General features: G+C 40.3%; 1 protein-coding gene across 3 annotated transcripts in view; it reads left to right on the top strand.

Moving 5' to 3' along the window:
• Positions 1 to 10,137: 10,137 nt before the first annotated feature.
• Positions 10,138 to 20,130, top strand: part of PCDH9 (protocadherin 9) — a 181,841-nt gene continuing 171,848 nt past the window's right edge. For all 3 annotated transcript variants that reach the window (XM_027713503.2, XM_027713500.2, XM_039386680.1), the window contains exons 1-2: positions 10,138 to 10,661; positions 11,865 to 15,034. In XM_027713503.2, coding sequence (XP_027569304.1) covers positions 11,999 to 15,034 — 3,036 coding nt within the window. In that variant the 5' untranslated portion in view covers positions 10,138 to 10,661; positions 11,865 to 11,998. The remainder of the gene's footprint in view (positions 10,662 to 11,864; positions 15,035 to 20,130) is intronic.

Genomic DNA, 20,130 nt, shown 5'->3' on the forward strand with positions numbered 1-20,130 from the left:
GGACTTGAGTTAGGTTAGGTAAAGCTTCAGGAAGTCATTTAGCGATTGAAATGTTCATCCTCAAGTTGCATATCCCTCACAGCAGCACCTTGGTTGCCTCTAGAACACACAGGAAGAGTGCAGAATTCCAAAGTGCTATCTTTCAGAAATGAATGAGAGGCCACTCTTTCCTTTAAACCAGCTGGAGAAGAAGGAATGTGACTACCATGGTGATTTATTCACAAGCATATGAAGAGCATGTAGTTGCATGAAGAGATGTTGCAGCAGTATTTTGAATAACTTTTCAATTTTTGACCTCCCAATAGATTCTCTTAAAGATACGAGAGAGTCCTGTTTAGGAAACTGAAAGCAACTGTTAGTAGGAATCCTTTTGAATTATGTGTTATAGACCTCTTAGAAATGGTAAACAAACCACCAAGAGCAATTGAATCACAGACTAGAAATTCATGACAGTTCTCTGAGGAAGCAGAAGAGCCAGAGGCTTTTTTCATTTGTCCAGTGTGACTCAAGCATGCACCACCCTTCCATCGGAAAACCTACAACTCATTGATTACTCTTGGAAGGTCAGGCTTACTGACAGTATGGAGAATTTTCTTCAATGACAGTTTCATGCAAGGGACATACTCCAACTTCATGGAGTAAAGAATGTAAGCCAATCCTCTCCCTTCAGTCTTATCCACTATGTTTGGGAGTCAGCATTCACACACACTCACAACCTGTCGCAGCAGGACTTTAATCATATTATCAAGATGAACGGCATCATCAGGAGATACAGTTGTTTTTCCAGAAATTAGGAGTTGTGATTTTGAGTCTATAAAGACAAAAACTGAGTAAGCGTCTTCTGGGCTAAAGGAATACCAAAATCACTTAAACACAAATTTCATGGTTGTGCTTAAAAATAGAGTAAACCAAAATTCACTATGTTTTACACAAAGCTGGATTTATCCAGGTACTGTCTTATCCAGTGAAAAGAAGAAAAGTATCTTATTTGTAGATCCTGTAAGGGTTTGAAATGTGTTGCTTAGACAGGCCAAGAGTAAGAGTTTTTTGAAAAGCCACAAAAGTACAAATTCAGCTTTTCAGAACTTTGTAAATTGAAGCAAACTGTGGACAGACTTCCTCCAGTTTGATGACATTAAAGTTCAGACTTTCAGGACTGCAATATGAGGTAGATGACTATATATTGTCCATAACTTACTTGAGACAACTAAGATCTTTTTGGACCTGTTTTTTGAGACTTTGGGTTTTTGAAGCACATAGCTTCTTAGTGGTCTTCCAGTATTATGCAAGATCTACTGCACAACAGAGCAAGTTGCACCAGTGTTAATGAGAACAGAATTTGTGACAGTATACTTTAAATCAGAGCTGCCTTAAGCTAAGTGGGAACACTGACATAATCATTTGTAATGCTAACTAGAAGAATGCAATTAAAGAAAGAATTATTAAAATGAGTCTCATGTCTGTACTTAGTGAGGAGGATCCGGGTTTTAAAAGTTACCTCCTCTTATTAATACTAAGACATGTAGGTCCTGATCTTGAAATGAGTTCCATATGCCTTAAAGTCCATGTTCAGGCACAGCATGCTTCTGCTTCATGACCAATTTTTAGTTTTCCACTTTTAGGAGAACTGAAACATATGGACTTCTGAAAGAGAACCATTAGGTTCAACTTCCGTAGGCTGTTTGAAAATCTATATCCACTAATAAATAAATAAATAAATAAATAAAACAGAAAGATTACTCTCTAGCCATAGATGTGTCACTGCCAAAGAATGCTGAGCTTTGACAAAAGTCTTCACCTTATAGTATTTTACATTAAATGTTTCTAAGCAACAGATGGGTCTGGCTGAGGAATACCTGGATAGTTGTTCCATAGAAAAAGTATAGGGCATTGAGCCATCAGAGACCAAAGTGGGGTGACAAGCACTTTTGTCAATGGAATGGATTTTCACTCACATTCAAAAACTTAGATCAAATACTTAACGGGGAAGAAAACGGAAGGCTCACAACTCCACTGGTTCTCTCATAGTAGCATAGGTATGTGCAGAGAGACAGATTCTTGCTATACCAACCGTAAAATATATGTATCTTTAGGGCTAGCAGAGACAGTCTCTCCATTTACTTAAATGGAATCACGTCAATAAGAATTTCATAATTTTCAGATTAATTTTTTATTATTATTTCTATCAGTAATGGAAAGCATATTATAGTGCTGAATACAACTGGCTCTCTCACTGTATATCCTGAAGTCCTCTGGCATCCATGCTATTAGGAAAATAAAGCCTCTTCAGTAAGACCCCCTACATTTTTCAGTCAAGAATTAGCTGAACAGTAACATAAACCAGACAACAGAAGAAGTTCACCTTTGAAATGACTAGTATTCAGTATATGAAGTTTACTAAATTGCACAGGTGTTTTGTGGAATTGACAGCACTGCAGCATTGAGGGAAAAAAAAGGCTTTGCAACTACTCCTCCTCACTGGTATGGTATTAAGAGTGGTTTTAGAGTGATTGTACACTTTGTTATGCCTGAAAGTAAAAGACCTCTCAATTACGGAAATGAGATAAATGTATAATTTTTGTATTACACCTTCATGTGATTTCCCCTACCACCACATACATTTCACCTGAGCTTTCAGTCCAAGAAAATCTGCTTTCTTTTTCTATTGCGCAAATTTACTGTCTTCAGTGACAAATAGTTACATAGGTATATACTACACAGAATGTCTAAAGAGAACTGTGACTAACTTGAGTTACTGTTTCCCAAAATATTATCTTGGAAACAAGTATCCTCTCCTCATCACCTGTTGCCTGAGGTTTGCAAGCACAGATATAAGCGAATCAGACACAAGGCCTTCAGTCTATCCAAGCTTTAAAAAGATAAAGGGGAAAGACGGAGATATGAAAGGGAATCTAAGAACTGATCCCTGTAAATCCATTTGAAAATAACAACTTTCTGGTCTATGTCAGAACAAACTTTGTCAGGAAAGAAATGTGGGACTTTGAAGCTATTCCTAATGTTCCATTTTTCAGATTCTAAGGTGTCCTCCATGGGAGAGATTTTTCTTGTTCACACAATCTGAGTCTGCCCAAGCCCAGGTGCTGGTAAAAGGGAAACGGGTGCCTTATTAGGCTTTGCTGTGGACCACTGAGGCATCCTCCTGCCTCTGTTAGGACTAAAAGCAATCTAATCTACCTGTCTAGACAAGGCTTTGTGCTGGTCTGATCCCTTTCTTTGGAGCTGCTTGTGACATCCAGAAATTTGACAAGGAAAGCAATTATTGATCAGTCTGAGGTGTGTTTTGCTGTGATAATTGTCTAAGCATGACTGAGTGATGCCCCTATAGATAGGTGCTTACTTATTTCCTGAGGCATGTCATCCTCAGAGCGACAGAAACATTGATAAGAGAAAGGACAAAATGACTAACTTTGATGGAGTTTGTGTTGAAACATCTGCTGCTTGTCAACATGGGAGGCAGAAGCAGTGATTTATTAGTAATAAAAAAGGAAAACCAATGAAACTCTCAGTCTTATTTGTTCCCTAAACTATTTTCTGACTAAGAATGCCCAGGAAGTTCCAATAAAGAGAAAATACTGCCCCATTATCTGTATATTTTTACTTTGCTTACATAACTTACCACATAAACGATAACACATTATTTAGTTTAAGACTTGAGTACCTTCTGCCTATTAAGGAACCTGGACAATAAAGTCACTAAATGCAACCGTGAAAATCTACGGAGAGTCAAATCGTGGTCATCTAGATTTTTTACCTCTTGCCTAGAATATAAATATTTTTAGAAAATTGAACTGAATGTAAATTATTGAAAAGATATTTGGTAATGTTTCCTATTCTCTGCATACATACCAAACACAGACCTGTAATTTCCCCTAATTGTTTTCATGAGAGTAATTTCATTTGGATTAATCCTTTCTTTCAGACTCAGCTCTGCATGAGCACTCTGCAGAATTCTGGCTTCCACATAAAGAGAAGCTCTGAGAGGAACTAGCCTCCAGAAAGCCAAAATTACTTCCCCAGAACATGGTGGCATGTACAGTCAGAACACTGCTGCCCATAGGAGGAAGGCACACACCTTCTCTTTTACAGCTTTTGAGTCCTGAAGAACAAAGGGTCTTTGAGAATCACAGTTATGCCACTGAGGCATGGAAAAGGGATGTGGTTGAGGAATCTGTGCTCTTTCCTTCCGTGCATATGTATAGTGAATAGATGGGAATCATGTGCTCAATAATAGGGTGTAGCTTTTGTAATATTTCTACCACCAGAACACACTCCCCAAAAATAAAACCTCAAAACCGTAGATGCCTCGGTCTAACTGGAATATTAAGAAAAGCAAAAGTATTAGAAATTAGAAGAAGCGATCATAACAGCATGATGCATTTAAACAGAAATTAGTCATCTGTCTGCCTGCCTATCTGTAATTTAAAGAATGAAGATACGTCTATGTCAAATGATTTTTGTTTTTTTCCCCAGAGGACATAGGGTTTAATCAGGCTTTACTACCTTAGTAACCTTTTGTAAATGGTGAGGCATGACTGACATCAGAGTAGGACCGAAAAAGAGAAGATATTTAGGTTCAAATCCGGATGTAAAGATGTCAATCTCACTAATGCAAGTTAGTGTGAGTATATATATTGATTTAAACTGAGTGTTTTCTACTTTCTGTGCAAGCAAGGAGCAGGTCAGAAGTTGAAAGCAGAAAAACAAAGTAAATGCCTGTCCTGGTAAACCACGACAATGCCTGAAGGAGGTCTCATTCTATGTTTTGGGTCTCATTCTGATCCTGTCAACATTGCATCAGCACAACTCCATCTATCAGATCTACATTACCATTTTGATGGAAATGAAAATGCCTCAGTAAAGCTTTCTTCAGACATTTTTTCATCTGAAAACCTTTAGACCTCCTTTCTTTTCCTGTATTTTTCTTTTTTTCCCTTTTTAAACAATAAAGCATGAATAAGACATCAGGTTGTTTGCAGGTTTTGGAATATTTTCACCTCACACAAAATCACACTGGTTGGAATCTGCTTCTGTGTTCTGATTCATCAGGTACTTCCATCGTAACAAGTGACATGAGTGTAGCAAAGAATTAAGCGTTTTTTTTCTCCTTGTGCCACATGCAATTACATCTCTTTTAAGTGGTCCAATAATTGCATTTTAAACAGCACTTATTATTCTCTTTCAGTTATATCCAAATGGATTTTTATTGTTATAGTAAATAGTTACTAAAGCCCTCTGAGGGACAAAAAACCCCACACACTTTCAAGCAAACAATTCAAGCCTGTACATTAATCTGTACCTTTAAACAAACAGCAATAATTAATGGGAGTTGGGCACCTTGCTGTATTGTACAGTGACAGGGATTAAATACTGGCACTGCAAAATGCCAGTTTTCAGCTTGTGCATTTGTAGACCCTTCAGAGCCATGAACTGACATTTGCAATCTTTGTCAGTCAAAAAAAAATGGCAAATTCAGTTAAATTTAGTTCTGCTATTCAAACGGAATGAAGGTCATCACCTGCCCCTTTTGTGATTTGATTATCCAGGGACTGAGTTTATTTTCCTGAAGAAAGACACATTAAAAGGGCTCAATTCTGCAATTCTTGGCCCATCTCAGCAGCTCAACTGGCTTAAATTATTAATTATTAATCATTAACTGACTTAGCTATTATTGTTTATTTAAGAGTACAGATTAATATATAGTCCTGAACTGCTTGCTTAAGCGTTTTTCTTTTCCTAGAGCTCTCACAACCATTCTAAAAAACAATTAAAATCACTTTGAAATTACAAAAATTAGTATATTAAATAAATATCATTTATAATTCAATTACCTGGCTTTTTGAAATGCTGTAGTTACGTATGGTTTACATTACCCAAAATATTTTTATTGACTTCATTTGAACTACTTATGTAAATAAAAACTCCAGATCCAATCCTTCTACCTAAGAAGAGAAGGAAACTCTGAAGCAAGCTCCTGAATTCCAAACCATTATGTGCATAAAGCCAGGACAAAAGTATTATGCTTGCAAGGAGAAACATGTTTGTAAGGGTATGCAGAAAACACAGGCTCCACAATCCTCTCCATATGCTGCTCCTGCCTTTATGGCATTCCCATCTCATCTCCACTGACTCCCTGAAACATTGGGGTTAGGAATGCAACAGATTATAAGCATCACTTTTTGACTCAGTACTTCTCGTAAGAAGTGGGTTTCCTGAGGTTACTGTGAGACTGAATTGTGGCAAAAGCTCAAGTCAAGGACACAGCAATGTCAGTGCCAGTTAAAAGAGAATGAATGTCTGACCTTGTGGAAGTGGACTACTTCACGAATTAAAAACTATCTGTAACAGGGGGAGTCTTTACTTCTTTACCTGCCACACTCCTAATATCTTCTCCTTCCAGGGACAACATCATCAGGAACACCCTGAAAGACCTGAGCAGGACCAGTAATTTGGCCTTGAATACTTCCTATTGCATATGGGACTAAGGATATATGTGCTAATGATTTAAGCAGCATTCAGAAACAAGACTTCTGGGGATAATATTAAGGATTGCTAAATGGTTAGCACATAATCTGCTGTCTGAACACACAAATGGATTTTTGTAATGCATTTTTTCACTATGTTGGACTGAAGAGGACATCCTATAGGTGCACCATAGGTCAGATTCCAGTGTTGCAGTGTTATGGCACGAAACAAGAAAGCTCATTCATTAGCATATGAATCAGCTCTCCACAGAAAGTAGTAGAACTGTCGAAGAGGAAAAGCCATTTTGCTTTAATAATAACAGCCTGTAAGAGGCAATCCCAGGTACAAAATGATCAAGTGACCAGAGCCAGTTCAGTGAAGAATGATAGCATTATATGCTCAACACTTCAAGATTAAAGTCTTTAGTTAGCAAAGCATAATGTGAATCAGTTTCATGTATAATGCATTGTGTGAGCCCATAGCCACTATGATACAATGCAAGCAATTCCATTTAGTGCAATTTGACTATAGCTAGTACAGAATAATTGGAGTCAGTTTCTAGCATGCTAGAATTTGAGTCAAAAATGGTATGGAAAAGAATTTGATACATAATAATACGGAGCCAAAGATAACAAGCGATGATGTGGATGAATAGTTAATATGCTGCAATACGCAAGTCATTTTAATAGGCTGGGATGTCATTACGAGTCCAGTGTTCTTATATATAGACAAAAGGCTAATACATCAGCGTAAAGAAAGGCGACTATTAAGAAACAATATAAATAACGGCACAGAGCTGCATTGGAGGAGAGTGCAACATCAAATACTGCAGTTTTCTCAAATGTAAGAGTGAGGGAATAAACATCTACTGGAGGATAAAAATGGCTACTCAAGAGAACACTGGACATATTTCAGAGCAATTTCTCACATTTCAGAGGTGGCGTTAATGCTACACTGGGCGATTCCAACTCCTTCTCAGGAACTCAGCCCTTTCCATTCTTTTTCTCTCATTATTAGAAGCAGTTGTGACAGTCCTCGCCTCTTCGGTACTCTGGGCCTCAATTTTACAATTCGGTGTGCAAATACTACGGCTTGAAGACCTGCCCCTTCCATGAGGTTAATAATGTATGATTACCTAAAAGCACATAAACATTAACATGACAGATCTGCACGTAAACATCTTTGGCTAAAATTACTACAGAAAACAGTAAAAATGTGCTACTATTGCGACTTGTGACTGTGCTTGGTTTAAATCCAATGGACGATAGGTCATTGAAATTTTTTTCTCTTCCTAACTTTTCATGAGTCTTAGCCTGTGTACCTGAGAAGAGTTCATTTATGAGCATGTGCTAATCGGTTGTGACTACAAGTTTAAGTCATCCCTGAGCAAACAGAAAACTATTCAGCTTAGCAATAAAGTTAAATAATTATTACCAGACTATGTGATGCGACTACAATGTGACATTGAAATGACTATGGCGTGATTAGAATAAGAATGTTATATGCCTGAGATGTTACTAGAATGAGGCTATAAAACGTCTGTGATGCCATACTGCTGTGATATGACTAGTGTCAGGAAAAATGTGTGCATTATTAATGCATACATAAACACGCCGTATTTCAGAAGCAGACTGCATTACATAGAATGCTAGTAGTTCTAATTACCTTCTTTATTAACGGCTGTTCTGCTTTGTATTTTAAAAGATAAAAGAACTGTGTACTTCATTCACTCATAGAAATTTTTTTTCTAAGGTTTGGCAGTAAGGTTGCTCCTTCATGTCACTTGCTTGACTTTCAATGCTGGGGCTCTAGCCATCCTTCCTGTATTACATAATGAACATTTTTCTTAAACTATTATTAGATTCAGTTCCCTTTTCTAGTGTTACTTGATATCATCAAAACCAGGATCAATTTTTTTCTGTGTGTATCTGTAATAGGAGTCCTTTGGACACAAATACAAAGCACAGCAAAACTGAGTGTGTTTAATCTTTACACATCACGGGATTAAAGGATGTGCAACGTTCACATACAGCATCTGCATCCGTATGACTTGCAAGGATACGTACATTTATCAGTATGTGCCACACAATTCCAAGCCATGCAAATTACTGACCTCTGACAGGTACAAGTAGCTTCCACCATCAGTTAACAGTGCGTCCTACATGCAGACACATATGGGAGTCTAAGGGTTGGAGCCTGCATCTGAAAATGTAAAATCTTCAAGGTAGAACTTAGATCTTTAGCTCACCAAGGCTATCAACTGAAACGATGCAAATTAGATAGCACCATATAAAGTCAAATGCTGACCTTACATTTGTTTTTTTCTACACGTATATATTTAGAAGGTTTAAACACAACCACCAGCCAGTGTGGCCATGTACCTGGGCATACTAAATTAGATAAGTTCTGTCATACGGCTTGTAAGTTCAAGCTGAGAAAAGATAGCAATAAAAGCAGAGTCAAATGAAGGTTCATTCATGCTTCAGAAAACGTTGAAAAAGGCACTACATATAATGCACTATAATCATCTTCTTGTCATACTTTTGAGGTCACTCATATCGTAATACATTGGCATTTTATTACAGTGTCTTCTAGGCATGTGATGCTTCTTTGTGGCTAGCTGGGTAATTTACCTGTGTCATTTATGGGGAAGGCGAAACGATCACTTTTATTATTTATCAAACCACAGAGAGGAGGAATCTTTTCCAGTTCAATGTTTAAGCAGACAAGACCCAAACCAGCAGAGCAGCTCTCTCCCTCCCTCGGCGAGTGTCTCGGCTGACCCTTCGGGAAGGGGAAGGAGAAAGGTGTGCAGGCGTAAATGGGAGGCGAGACAGAGCTGGAGTCAGAGCAGCCTGAATAATAGATGAAAGGGCATGTATTAAATATAAGGCCGAAGCGGGCGGAGGAGGGTCGGGGCAGGCGGTTGCCTCCGACCCTGCGCGGCGCCGGCGGCGGCCCCGCGGACACCGCGCTCTGCTCCGCGCCGGGCCCGACACCACCGCGGGCGGCGGCGCTGCCCGCTCCCCGCACGAACGGGACCGAGCGCGCACTGGGGCAGCCTCCCGCCCCCGCCAAAAACACCCAAAACCACACCACCAACCCAAACCCACCCAAAACCAAAACCCTGATTTTCCACATTACCCCGGAGTTATGCGCGAAACTGATGCTGCTTCCTGCCCCCCCCCCCCCCGGACACCCCTCCTGCGCTCCCCTCCCCGCCCCCCGGTGCGCTGCGCCCCTGACCGCGGAGCGCCCGCCTGCACGCCGGGTGGCCGCCACCCCCGCCTGCCGCCGTCTTTCTCTCGCCCGCCGCCCCCCGCTCCCGCTGTGTCCCCCCGCTCCCCGCTCCCTCCGTTTTCCCTCGCCCCCCGCCGGTCCCCTCCGCGCTCCGCGGAGGCCCCTCGCCGCCCGCCCGCCCGGGCGCGGAAGGACGTGCCCGGCGGCCAATGCCGGGGCCGCCTCCGCCGCCCCCGCCCCCGCCGGCGCGGGCCAATGCGGAGCGGCGGGAGGGGTGGCCTCGCGCCGCTCCCACCCTCCCTCTGGGCTTATTGAGAGTTATATCAAGAATTTCAGTTCAGAGAGAGAGAGAGAGAGAGAGAGAGAAGGAGAGAGCGTCTGTGAAGGAGAGAGGCTGGGAGGGAGGGAAGAGGGAAAGCGCCGCCGCTTCCTCCCGTCACTAAAGCAATAACCTATTAGGATTTTTTTTTTTTTTTTTAATGGGCAACTGTCACCCCAGAGCTAAAGAGGGAGAAGAGAAGCACCTTCAGACCAACTCTTGCCATTTCCAGTCAGAAGTTGCAGACTTCATGTAGCTGCCTCTCCTCTGCCGAGAGAGGGATAGGAATGGTGTGCAGTGCAGAGCGGAAAATACCCCCCCTTTAAGAAGTGCATCGGATTTTTCTCTTGCTGTTTGTTTGGGTTGTTGCGTGCACGTTAGACACCCAAAGGATCGCCGCTTCGTAGGAATGAAACGTGGAGAGGATGACTAACGACAGAACTGTGTATTTGTTCCCTGGAGTTGCTAATTTGCCACCCCGAAGCAACACATATCTCGAGGACGAAGCGTTTGGCTGCTGCTGATTTCTCCAAAACTGGTGGTTTACCAGATGCATTGTGCTGTATCTGCTGGAACAGATCATTGCTTAGCTGCAGATCGTCAAAGATAGACAACTAACGTAAGTGCAAAGTTACCCTTACACTGGGATGCATTTCCTTTAAAGAAAAAAAAACAAAAAGCCGACACGCAGTATATTTATCTAGGGAAAGAATCAGTGTTTGGGATTCAGTTGATGGTGGTGGCAAGGCTCACCTAGTCGCTGTCTCTGCATCCTTACCTGCATTACTCTGCTGGAAGTAATCACCGGCATCAGTTCCCGTGCAGCTTAATGCAGATGAGATTAGTGCTCAGGGACTGCCCAGTTCCGTCAAACTGTAGGTGCCGGCAGCCTTGCACCCCGGTAATTCGCGGTTAGCAGTGCATGCAAACAGAAGTCTGTCCGTCTCTTTTTTTTTTTCACCTGCATTATTAGTCTGCAGTATTTATGTGTGGCAGCTGCTAACATCATCCTGAAGGGAGATCAGTGTCAATGGGGAAAGGCTGTATCTTTTTTTCCTCCTCATGTCGTCAGAAAATGTATATTCCCCCCCCCCCCCCCCCCCCCCCCCCCCCCCCGCCGTAAACATGCTTCTGCCCCTAGGTTGCATTTGGAATTTCCAGCCTCCTGATTTAAACTGTGTTTAAAGACAAAGTTTCGGTTATTAAAAAGAAGGAGAAGTATCCGACATCTGGAGGGGAAACACTGAGCTGAGAGCGTAAGAAACTAAGTCCTGTTATTGTCTAATCAGTTAACAGGGATGTGAAGTAGCCAGTGTCGACTGCTGCAGCAGCAGCAGCAGCATGTCCGGGTGGTTATTTCCCAGTACGATGGCTATAGAGGGCACAGAGAAAAATGTGGTTAGCAAGAGCTAAAAAATATGTATGGAAGCAAACAACAAATTACATTTGGCAGCTGACACAGCAGTTGGAATCTAGAAGTAGTCCGGGAAGGTTTTTTACTTGCACCAAATGACTGGGTGGAGGAGGGTAGAGGGGGAATTCACCTTACGGATTACACGGTGTAGAGAGAAATTATTAAGAAAGTACGTGTCGAAATGGTAGCTGCCTTTAATCCTGCAAGTAGTTATTTTCATTTGTGCTCTGTGCAAATGCAGCTGATGGGATATTAGTGCATTTGTCCAGACGGATTCCTTGTAAAAGGGAGCAGTAGGAAAATGTACTGCTGGAAGCGTGCATTGCAAAAACAAGTAGTAGTTGGAGATTGTGGATTTATCATGCCTAGAAAAACCAATAATGCTGTTCTGTGTGGTTGTGTTGACAGTGATGTCTCCAAATAAGAAATGAGATGTAATGCATCCTGCAGTCCATGCATGCCTCCTCTTGCAAATCACTCGTCATTCCACTCTGGAAACCTTTAAGTCCTAAAATCCGTGAAAAGAGAATAAAAGCATTATCATGGACCTGAGGGATTTTTACCTGTTGGCTGCTCTGATTGCCTGTTTAAGGCTGGATTCTGCTCTAGCTCAAGAACTTATTTACACTATTAGAGAGGAGCTGCCTGAAAACGTACCCATAGGGAACATACCAAAGGACCTGAACATTTCTCATATCAATGCTGCCACAGGGACCAGTGCCAGCCTTGTCTACAGACTGGTGTCTAAAGCGGGGGATGCGCCTCTGGTCAAAGTGTCCAGTAACACTGGGGAAATTTTTACAACATCTAACAGAATAGACAGAGAAAAACTCTGTGCTGGAGCTTCCTATGCAGAAGAAAATGAGTGTTTCTTTGAACTTGAAGTGGTGATTCTCCCTAATGACTTTTTTAGGCTGATCAAAATAAAAATCATTGTAAAGGATACTAATGACAATGCACCTATGTTTCCGTCCCCCGTCATCAATATCTCCATCCCAGAAAACACTCTGATCAACAGTCGTTTTCCAATCCCATCAGCAACAGATCCTGACACAGGTTTCAACGGTGTGCAGCACTATGAGTTGTTAAATGGACAGAGTGTCTTTGGACTGGATATCGTAGAAACTCCAGAAGGAGAGAAATGGCCTCAGCTAATTGTGCAGCAGAACTTGGACAGAGAGCAAAAGGACACCTACGTGATGAAAATCAAAGTAGAGGATGGAGGTACCCCCCAGAAATCCAGCACAGCTATCCTGCAAGTCACAGTAAGTGATGTCAATGATAACAGGCCAGTCTTTAAAGAGAGTCAAGTAGAGGTCCATATACCAGAGAATGCCCCTGTAGGCACTTCCGTAATTCAGCTTCATGCTACAGATGCTGATATAGGAAGCAATGCAGAAATCAGATATATTTTTGGTGCCCAAGTCGGCCCTGCAACCAAAAGATTTTTTGCTTTAAACAACACCACAGGGCTGATTACAGTTCAGAGGTCCTTAGATCGAGAAGAGACTGCTATTCACAAAGTGACAGTGCTGGCTAGTGATGGTAGCTCTACACCAGCCCGAGCAACTGTCACCATCAATGTCACTGATGTAAATGATAACCCTCCTAACATAGACCTCAGGTACATAATAAGTCCCATCAATGGCACAGTGTACTTATCTGAGAAAGATCCCATCAATACAAAGATTGCCCTAATTACAGTTTCAGATAAGGACACTGATGTGAATGGCAAAGTGATCTGTTTCATTGAGAGAGAGGTCCCCTTCCACTTGAAAGCAGTTTACGACAACCAGTACTTGTTAGAGACGTCTTCTTTGTTGGACTATGAGGGCACCAAAGAATTCAGCTTTAAAATTGTGGCTTCTGATTCTGGCAAGCCCAGTTTGAACCAGACTGCCCTAGTAAGAGTTAAGCTGGAGGATGAAAATGACAACCCTCCGATTTTCAGCCAGCCTGTAATTGAGCTGTCAGTTTCTGAAAACAACCGGCGTGGTCTATACTTAACAACTATTAGTGCCACAGATGAAGACAGTGGGAAAAATGCAGACATTGTTTATCAGCTTGGTCCTAATGCCTCCTTTTTTGATCTGGATCGAAAGACAGGAGTTTTGACAGCCTCCAGAGTTTTTGACAGAGAAGAGCAGGAGCGTTTCATTTTCACTGTTACAGCCCGAGACAACGGCACCCCTCCTTTGCAGAGTCAAGCGGCTGTGATTGTAACCGTGTTGGATGAAAACGACAACAGTCCCAAATTTACTCATAATCATTTCCAGTTTTTTGTATCAGAGAACTTGCCAAAGTATAGCACAGTGGGGGTGATCACAGTGACTGATGCGGATGCTGGGGAAAATAAAGCAGTGACCCTTTCCATCCTGAATGACAATGAAAACTTTGTGCTGGATCCGTATTCTGGAGTTATAAAGTCCAATGTTTCCTTTGATCGAGAACAGCAGAGCTCTTACACCTTTGATGTTAAAGCAGTGGATGGAGGGCAACCTCCTCGCTCTTCTACAGCGAAAGTAACCATAAATGTGATGGATGTTAACGATAACAGCCCCGTTGTCATCTACCCACCTTCTAATACTTCTTTTAAGCTAGTACCACTCTCAGCAATTCCAGGATCGGTGGTAGCTGAAGTCTTTGCTGTGGATATAGACACTGGCATGAATGCTGAGCTGAAGTACACAATTGTAAGCGGCAATAACAAGGGTTTGTTTCGGATTGATCCAGTGACAGGTAATATCACTCTGGAAGAAAAACCAACTCCTAATGATGTGGGGCTGCATCGCCTAGTTGTCAACATAAGTGATTTGGGTTATCCCAAATCCCTGCATACTCTTGTGCTTGTATTTTTGTATGTAAATGATACTGCTGGAAATGCCTCTTATATTTATGACTTGATACGCAGGACTATGGAAACCCCTCTGGATCGGAACATAGGGGACAGCAGCCAACCCTACCAAAATGAGGACTATCTCACAATCATGATTGCTATTGTAGCAGGTGCCATGGTTGTCATAGTGGTGATATTTGTCACAGTTCTTGTTCGATGTCGACATGCATCCAGGTTCAAAGCTGCCCAGAGGAGCAAGCAAGGTGCTGAGTGGATGTCTCCCAATCAGGAGAACAAGCAAAACAAGAAAAAGAAAAGGAAGAAAAGGAAATCTCCAAAGAGCTCTCTTTTGAACTTTGTGACAATTGAAGAGTCCAAACCTGATGATGCAGTTCATGAACCTATCAACGGGACAATAAGCCTTCCAGCAGAGCTGGAGGAGCAAAGTATAGGAAGATTTGATTGGGGCACAGCACCACCAACAACCTTTAAGCCTAACAGTCCTGATCTTGCCAAGCATTACAAATCTGCCTCTCCACAGTCTGCTTTTCATCTCAAACCTGACACTCCAGTTTCAGTGAAAAAGCACCACGTGATTCAGGAACTCCCGTTGGACAACACCTTTGTTGGTGGTTGTGACACCCTTTCCAAACGCTCTTCCACTAGTTCAGATCACTTCAGTGCCTCAGAGTGCAGTTCCCAAGGAGGCTTCAAGACAAAGGGCCCCTTACACACCAGACAGGTAAACGAGCACTTTTACTGGTCTATAAGTACTGCATACAAGTGCCCGATCAACCAGTATTAAAAGTGCCACTGTGTTGTGAGGTGTTTTTTGTTTCAGTCTAATTTAATTTAGTTAACATTATGGGGGGAACAAAAAAAAAAATCAAAAAAACCCCCACCAAAACACCAACAGAACCAAACCACCAAAACAAGAACAAATAAAAAAAAAACCTTGACCCCTTTATCATTTACCTGGGGCTTAACCATGTGTTTGCAAAATGCCTCTGATACTTTGGGTTTTGAAGAATAATTATTGTTAATAATGTGTTATGCCTTTCTGCATGTGCACATACATGTGCATGAACAAAACTGAAAACCAACTTTTTTTTTTCTCCCCAGTATGTGACTGTCCAAATGTAAAAGTTATTTGAAGAACTGTTTCCCTTATATGCTAAATTTCTGTGAGAATATTTGACTGTTTCAAGATTGAAGGGATATGTACATTCTGTTTCAAATTTCGAAGTGAGTTGGCTTGAGTTTCTTTTACAGTTCAAGCTGATTTGGAACCTTGATAAGTTAGTGTTAATATAGGGGTTAATTTTTTTCCCTAACAAATGCAGCCAAATTTCCAAGCTACTGCATCAGTGAAGCACGTGGTTTATTGGTAGGATATAACTAAGCCATACGGAAGTCTTCCTTTCCTCTGAGTTCAACATGATTTTTTTGTAATAGATGAAAGTTGGTACTGCATAGGCAGTTTGCTGCATATTTTAAAAAATGGCCAAAGCATACTTTTGAAAGGAATGCTTTCTCTGAATACATCTGAATTATGCAGGAAAAAAAAAAAAAAAGCCCATTGTAAATATTTTCTCATCTTAGTAATGCATAAGTGATCTGTCATAGCTCATTTTAAACTGTGAAACACGCCATATGAAGAGGGATTAGGAGGCTGAGAGACTCATATTTCAACCAAATCCAGCATTAGTTTTTTCTTAGGTCTAATAATTCCTTGCTAATAAAGATTTAAATGCGGTGCTGTCTAATTTATTTTATGGGTGCTTGTCCGTGGCCGCCGCGGGAGCGGCCGCGCCGCCCGTAGATGGCGCTGAGGCACCGCGCGGCCCGCGCTGGCCCGGCGCCAGCCCTGCAGTGGCTGGGGGAGGAACGCGGGGGGGGAGGGAAGGATCGAGCTGATGTTCCAGCCAAAGAACCTTTTATTTAATGGTAGTTGCACTGAAGCGGTCAGTAGTTAAGTTCGCGTCTTTGCGAGGCGGCTTCCTCCGTGCTCCGCTTTCGCTGCAGAGACTCGGTCGGTGTCGGGACTCTCGTCCGTATTCCTGCGGGCGCTGTACCCTCCAAGTGATAGTGATTTGTCTGAATTTATTAGGGATATGAATCCTTGGGAATCAACTGAGAGACATTTAGGCTTGTCTTTGCAAAAAGATTTTGACAGTAGCCAAGTCTAGGATAAAGTCATTCTCTTGCTGTTGCATTAGCCTTATCTGAGATGAATGTGATGTTCTCAGAACTATGTTTTGACTTTGGGTTTCTGTAAGGTGTCACACTAACAAGATGCTAAGAATAAAACAAACACTTTTGAGGCAGTTCTATTAAAGTAACTGCTCTAAACCAGCTCGTACTTACAACAGGACACTGAAAACACCACAGAAGAATCTCACAAAACCTTTGCCTTTCTAAAGGACTTTAAAGAAGGGTATACTCCCCAAGACATCTTCAGGCTCTTACACAGCACCGTACTCATACTGTCAGCTTAAGTTAAAAAAGAACTGATTTTAAAAATCCAAACAAATTTATAGAAGAGTTCTGTGTAGTCTGAGAAAACTCAGCTGAAGTTTTCTACCCAGTTTTAGTCACAAAATGTAACACCCCCAAACCACACATTCTTTTTCTGTTCTGGGATGATTTTGATTTAGCTTAAATTAGCTTTCCAAACTCTATTGGGAACCTCAGACTTAACCCTCCATAGTATTTAGAGGCAGTTAAGACCCCAAAAATTATTTACCTGACAGAATGCATAAACCCTGGACAGTGATATTGAACATGAGGGGGAAAAAAAAAAACCCACACCCAAACAAAAACTACTGCCTATATTTCCACCGTTACCTATGTTCATTACATTAAATACACTGGTCTCCATTTAATCATAATGATGATAATAATACCAGTCATTATACTTATATATGGAGTTGATTCAGATTTCACTGAGGTCTTGATGAGTAATTTTTGAAGTCAGCAGATACTCATATGATTTTGATTGCTACCTGCAAAATCTGTATATATATGTAACTGAATATATAAGTCTTAGGTAGACAGTTATCTAAACTGAGCTTGTGTATTTTTACTATGTGAGGAAGAAGATAGTGTCTTTTTATTTTTTCTGCCAATGATGAGTGTTACAGGATGTAACCTTTTTATGCTTCCTTTTGAGTTTTGGCTGGAGGAGTATAGCCAGCAATGGTAGTAATCATCAACAGTCTTCCTATCTTTTCTGTCTGTAATTCCTGAAATTAGGATGCATCTTAGCTAATATTCGTTGGCATAGGAGTTATAGGAGTTAAATATACTTTCATAGGTCTTTTTTTTTTTTTTTTTTAGATTTGTGACAGACTATGGCCTTTAAGCAAAGTATTCAGACTTAAAATCTTACTGAATAGTAGTGTATGCTAATGCCACAGCATCTGAAAAACATTTTTAAAATTTCCTTTAGGAAGTGACACTTAGTTCTGTGCCACTGTACTGTTTTCTTCTGGTTTAGCATAAGTAAATTCTCTGCATCTAATGTTAGTTGCGTTAAATTATATATATATTCAGCAAGTTGTCTTGATGTGTTTTGCAAAGAGTGCAGTAATTGTTGTGGAGAATGTTATGATAAGAAAAGATGAAATATAGGATTAACGTGTGTCTAAGAAATACTAGCGTTCTCCATTTTTATTTTCAGTTTCTTTTGGTCCAAGCTAAATACACACACAATGTATCTTGCAGATACATTAATGTCAGTAGAGAGGTAAAACCTAAGTCTGCACTTGGACTTGATTCAAGCCAAATCTTGTTACTTATGATGGGAGTTTGGCCCTAGAAATCTGTTAGAATTGGGTCCTAAGTCAAAAAGCTTTTAGAATTAAAAAATATATTGTTCAATAAAGATATCTTAGGTCCTTTTTTTTATTTTATTTTTTGGTGGCAATTTCTGTGCAAACATCAATAGATTTAGTGGAAATTTTGTGGTTAAGTCTTTACATGTCACTTTGAATTGCACAGACTGATGTTTCACAACTACCCAGTATAAAAACCAAAGCCTCCTTCAAGTGCCTATCTTGCAGTAAACCTGGTGGATGCTCTGAAAGGAGCATTTTTGAATACTTGAACTTGGGATTGTTCTAAATGCTAATTCACATAATTAGGAGTATGGAAAGGATGTTGCACACCACCAGCTTATATAGCTAAGCTTCTAAAATCAGTGTTATGACTCATAAAGAATACTGAAATCTATGCAGGCTTCCCAATCAGTGTTCTTTTCAGTATTTGATTGAACTTTAAAATGTACTTCAAATTACTAAGTCATTACACCCAAAAGCTACACAGAAATACAGAAGACCAAGACATGTATTCTTCTGTATGAAAGACCTCTTTTGAAAAGCAAATAAACAGACAAAAACTCCTACTCAATGTTATTAGATGAACAATAGATTAAATAAGAAAAGAAATTAGGGCCAATTTACTGTGGTTATCCCAATTTTAAATTATAACAACTTCATTTAATCAGATTTAAAGCACAGCAGTGACAAATAACACAGGTTTAAAAATATGTATCCGTATGGGTTACGGGCAAAACCTTCAGTCTTCATTCCTAATCAAATAGCATTTAGGCATGTGCTTAACTTTCATTTAAAAAGTGGTGGGACTGAAGCAGATTGTTAAAAGTCCGAATGATTTCAGATGTTGTCTTCAAGAAAGACAGCTGTAAGCACACTATAAGCACTTTTCTGAATCAAGGTGATAATTTGTAAATTTTGGAAATGTGCACAGTTCTAGTAGATTCAGGAAAGCTAAATATATGTTAACACTGTCCGTTTATTTCTGTGGTCTAATGGCAGAAATTAAGGATTTGAGGCATGACTGACACATTAAATGCATTCCGTACTAAAATATATTTTTAATCTTAAAGTCAATAACATAAACTCCATGAAGGTTGCTTTACTCCTTTTTCACTCAGTGGACTTTTTGCCTGATCAAGGAACAAGTAGCCAGGATCCCACTGATCAATGCACATAACTTAAGCTTTATGTGGAAAATGTCATTGATGTTATCTTACTCTGGAGTGTTTAAATTTGTAAGTTTGGGTTTATGTAAGAGAAAAGAAAAGCTGAAAACATTAATGACTCTTAATTTGATATGCTGAGACTGGCAATTTCAAGGTGCATAAATTGATGGAAATCTGCATTGGAACAGCAGTGCAGAGCTTACGTCACCTGCAAATATTAAAATTCTGTAACCATAGCATTCCACAGTTCTGTGTGCGGTATTATTTTTAGTGGCCTTGTTTTACCACTTAGTATAAATAAAAATTACAATTTTGTTGTTTCTTTTGTATGCTTAATTTGGTTTATGTGTTAGCATGGATATTGGTCTTGGGTGAGGACTAGTCACCTGGAAAAGTGTCTGTATGTAAAATTTAATTGGTTTCTAATTCTGTATATTTATATATTTACGCTAAAATATCAGAAATTGTGAAAATGTACAGTGTATTTTTTCTATTGTTATATAACTGAAAAATAGGTTAACAGATTTTGCTCAGCTGTCTAAAGAAATTCATTTTTGAGCTGAGACCAAGCATGGAAAATTTCAGCTGAAAAGAAGAATTTTTTAGAAAGTTAAGAGCTCGTGCAAAGTGGGGGTTATAATGGGAATCTGAACATAACCCTAAGCTATAATACCATTTTTAATAGTGACAGTAGACATGCTAAACTCGAGTAGGAACATTTCGCGTATACAGATACAGACAATAAAAGCTTAGTAAGCTTCATTTCTCTTTAAACATTTCCCATGCAAAAGATTTTTATCAGAATCACTGAAGTTTCATGTGTCCCAAGCCAA

Source organism: Pipra filicauda, unplaced genomic scaffold, assembly GCF_003945595.2.
Source record: "Pipra filicauda isolate LSUMZ 115617 unplaced genomic scaffold, ASM394559v2 scaffold49_size4853605_pilon, whole genome shotgun sequence".
NCBI lineage: Eukaryota > Metazoa > Chordata > Aves > Passeriformes > Pipridae > Pipra > Pipra filicauda.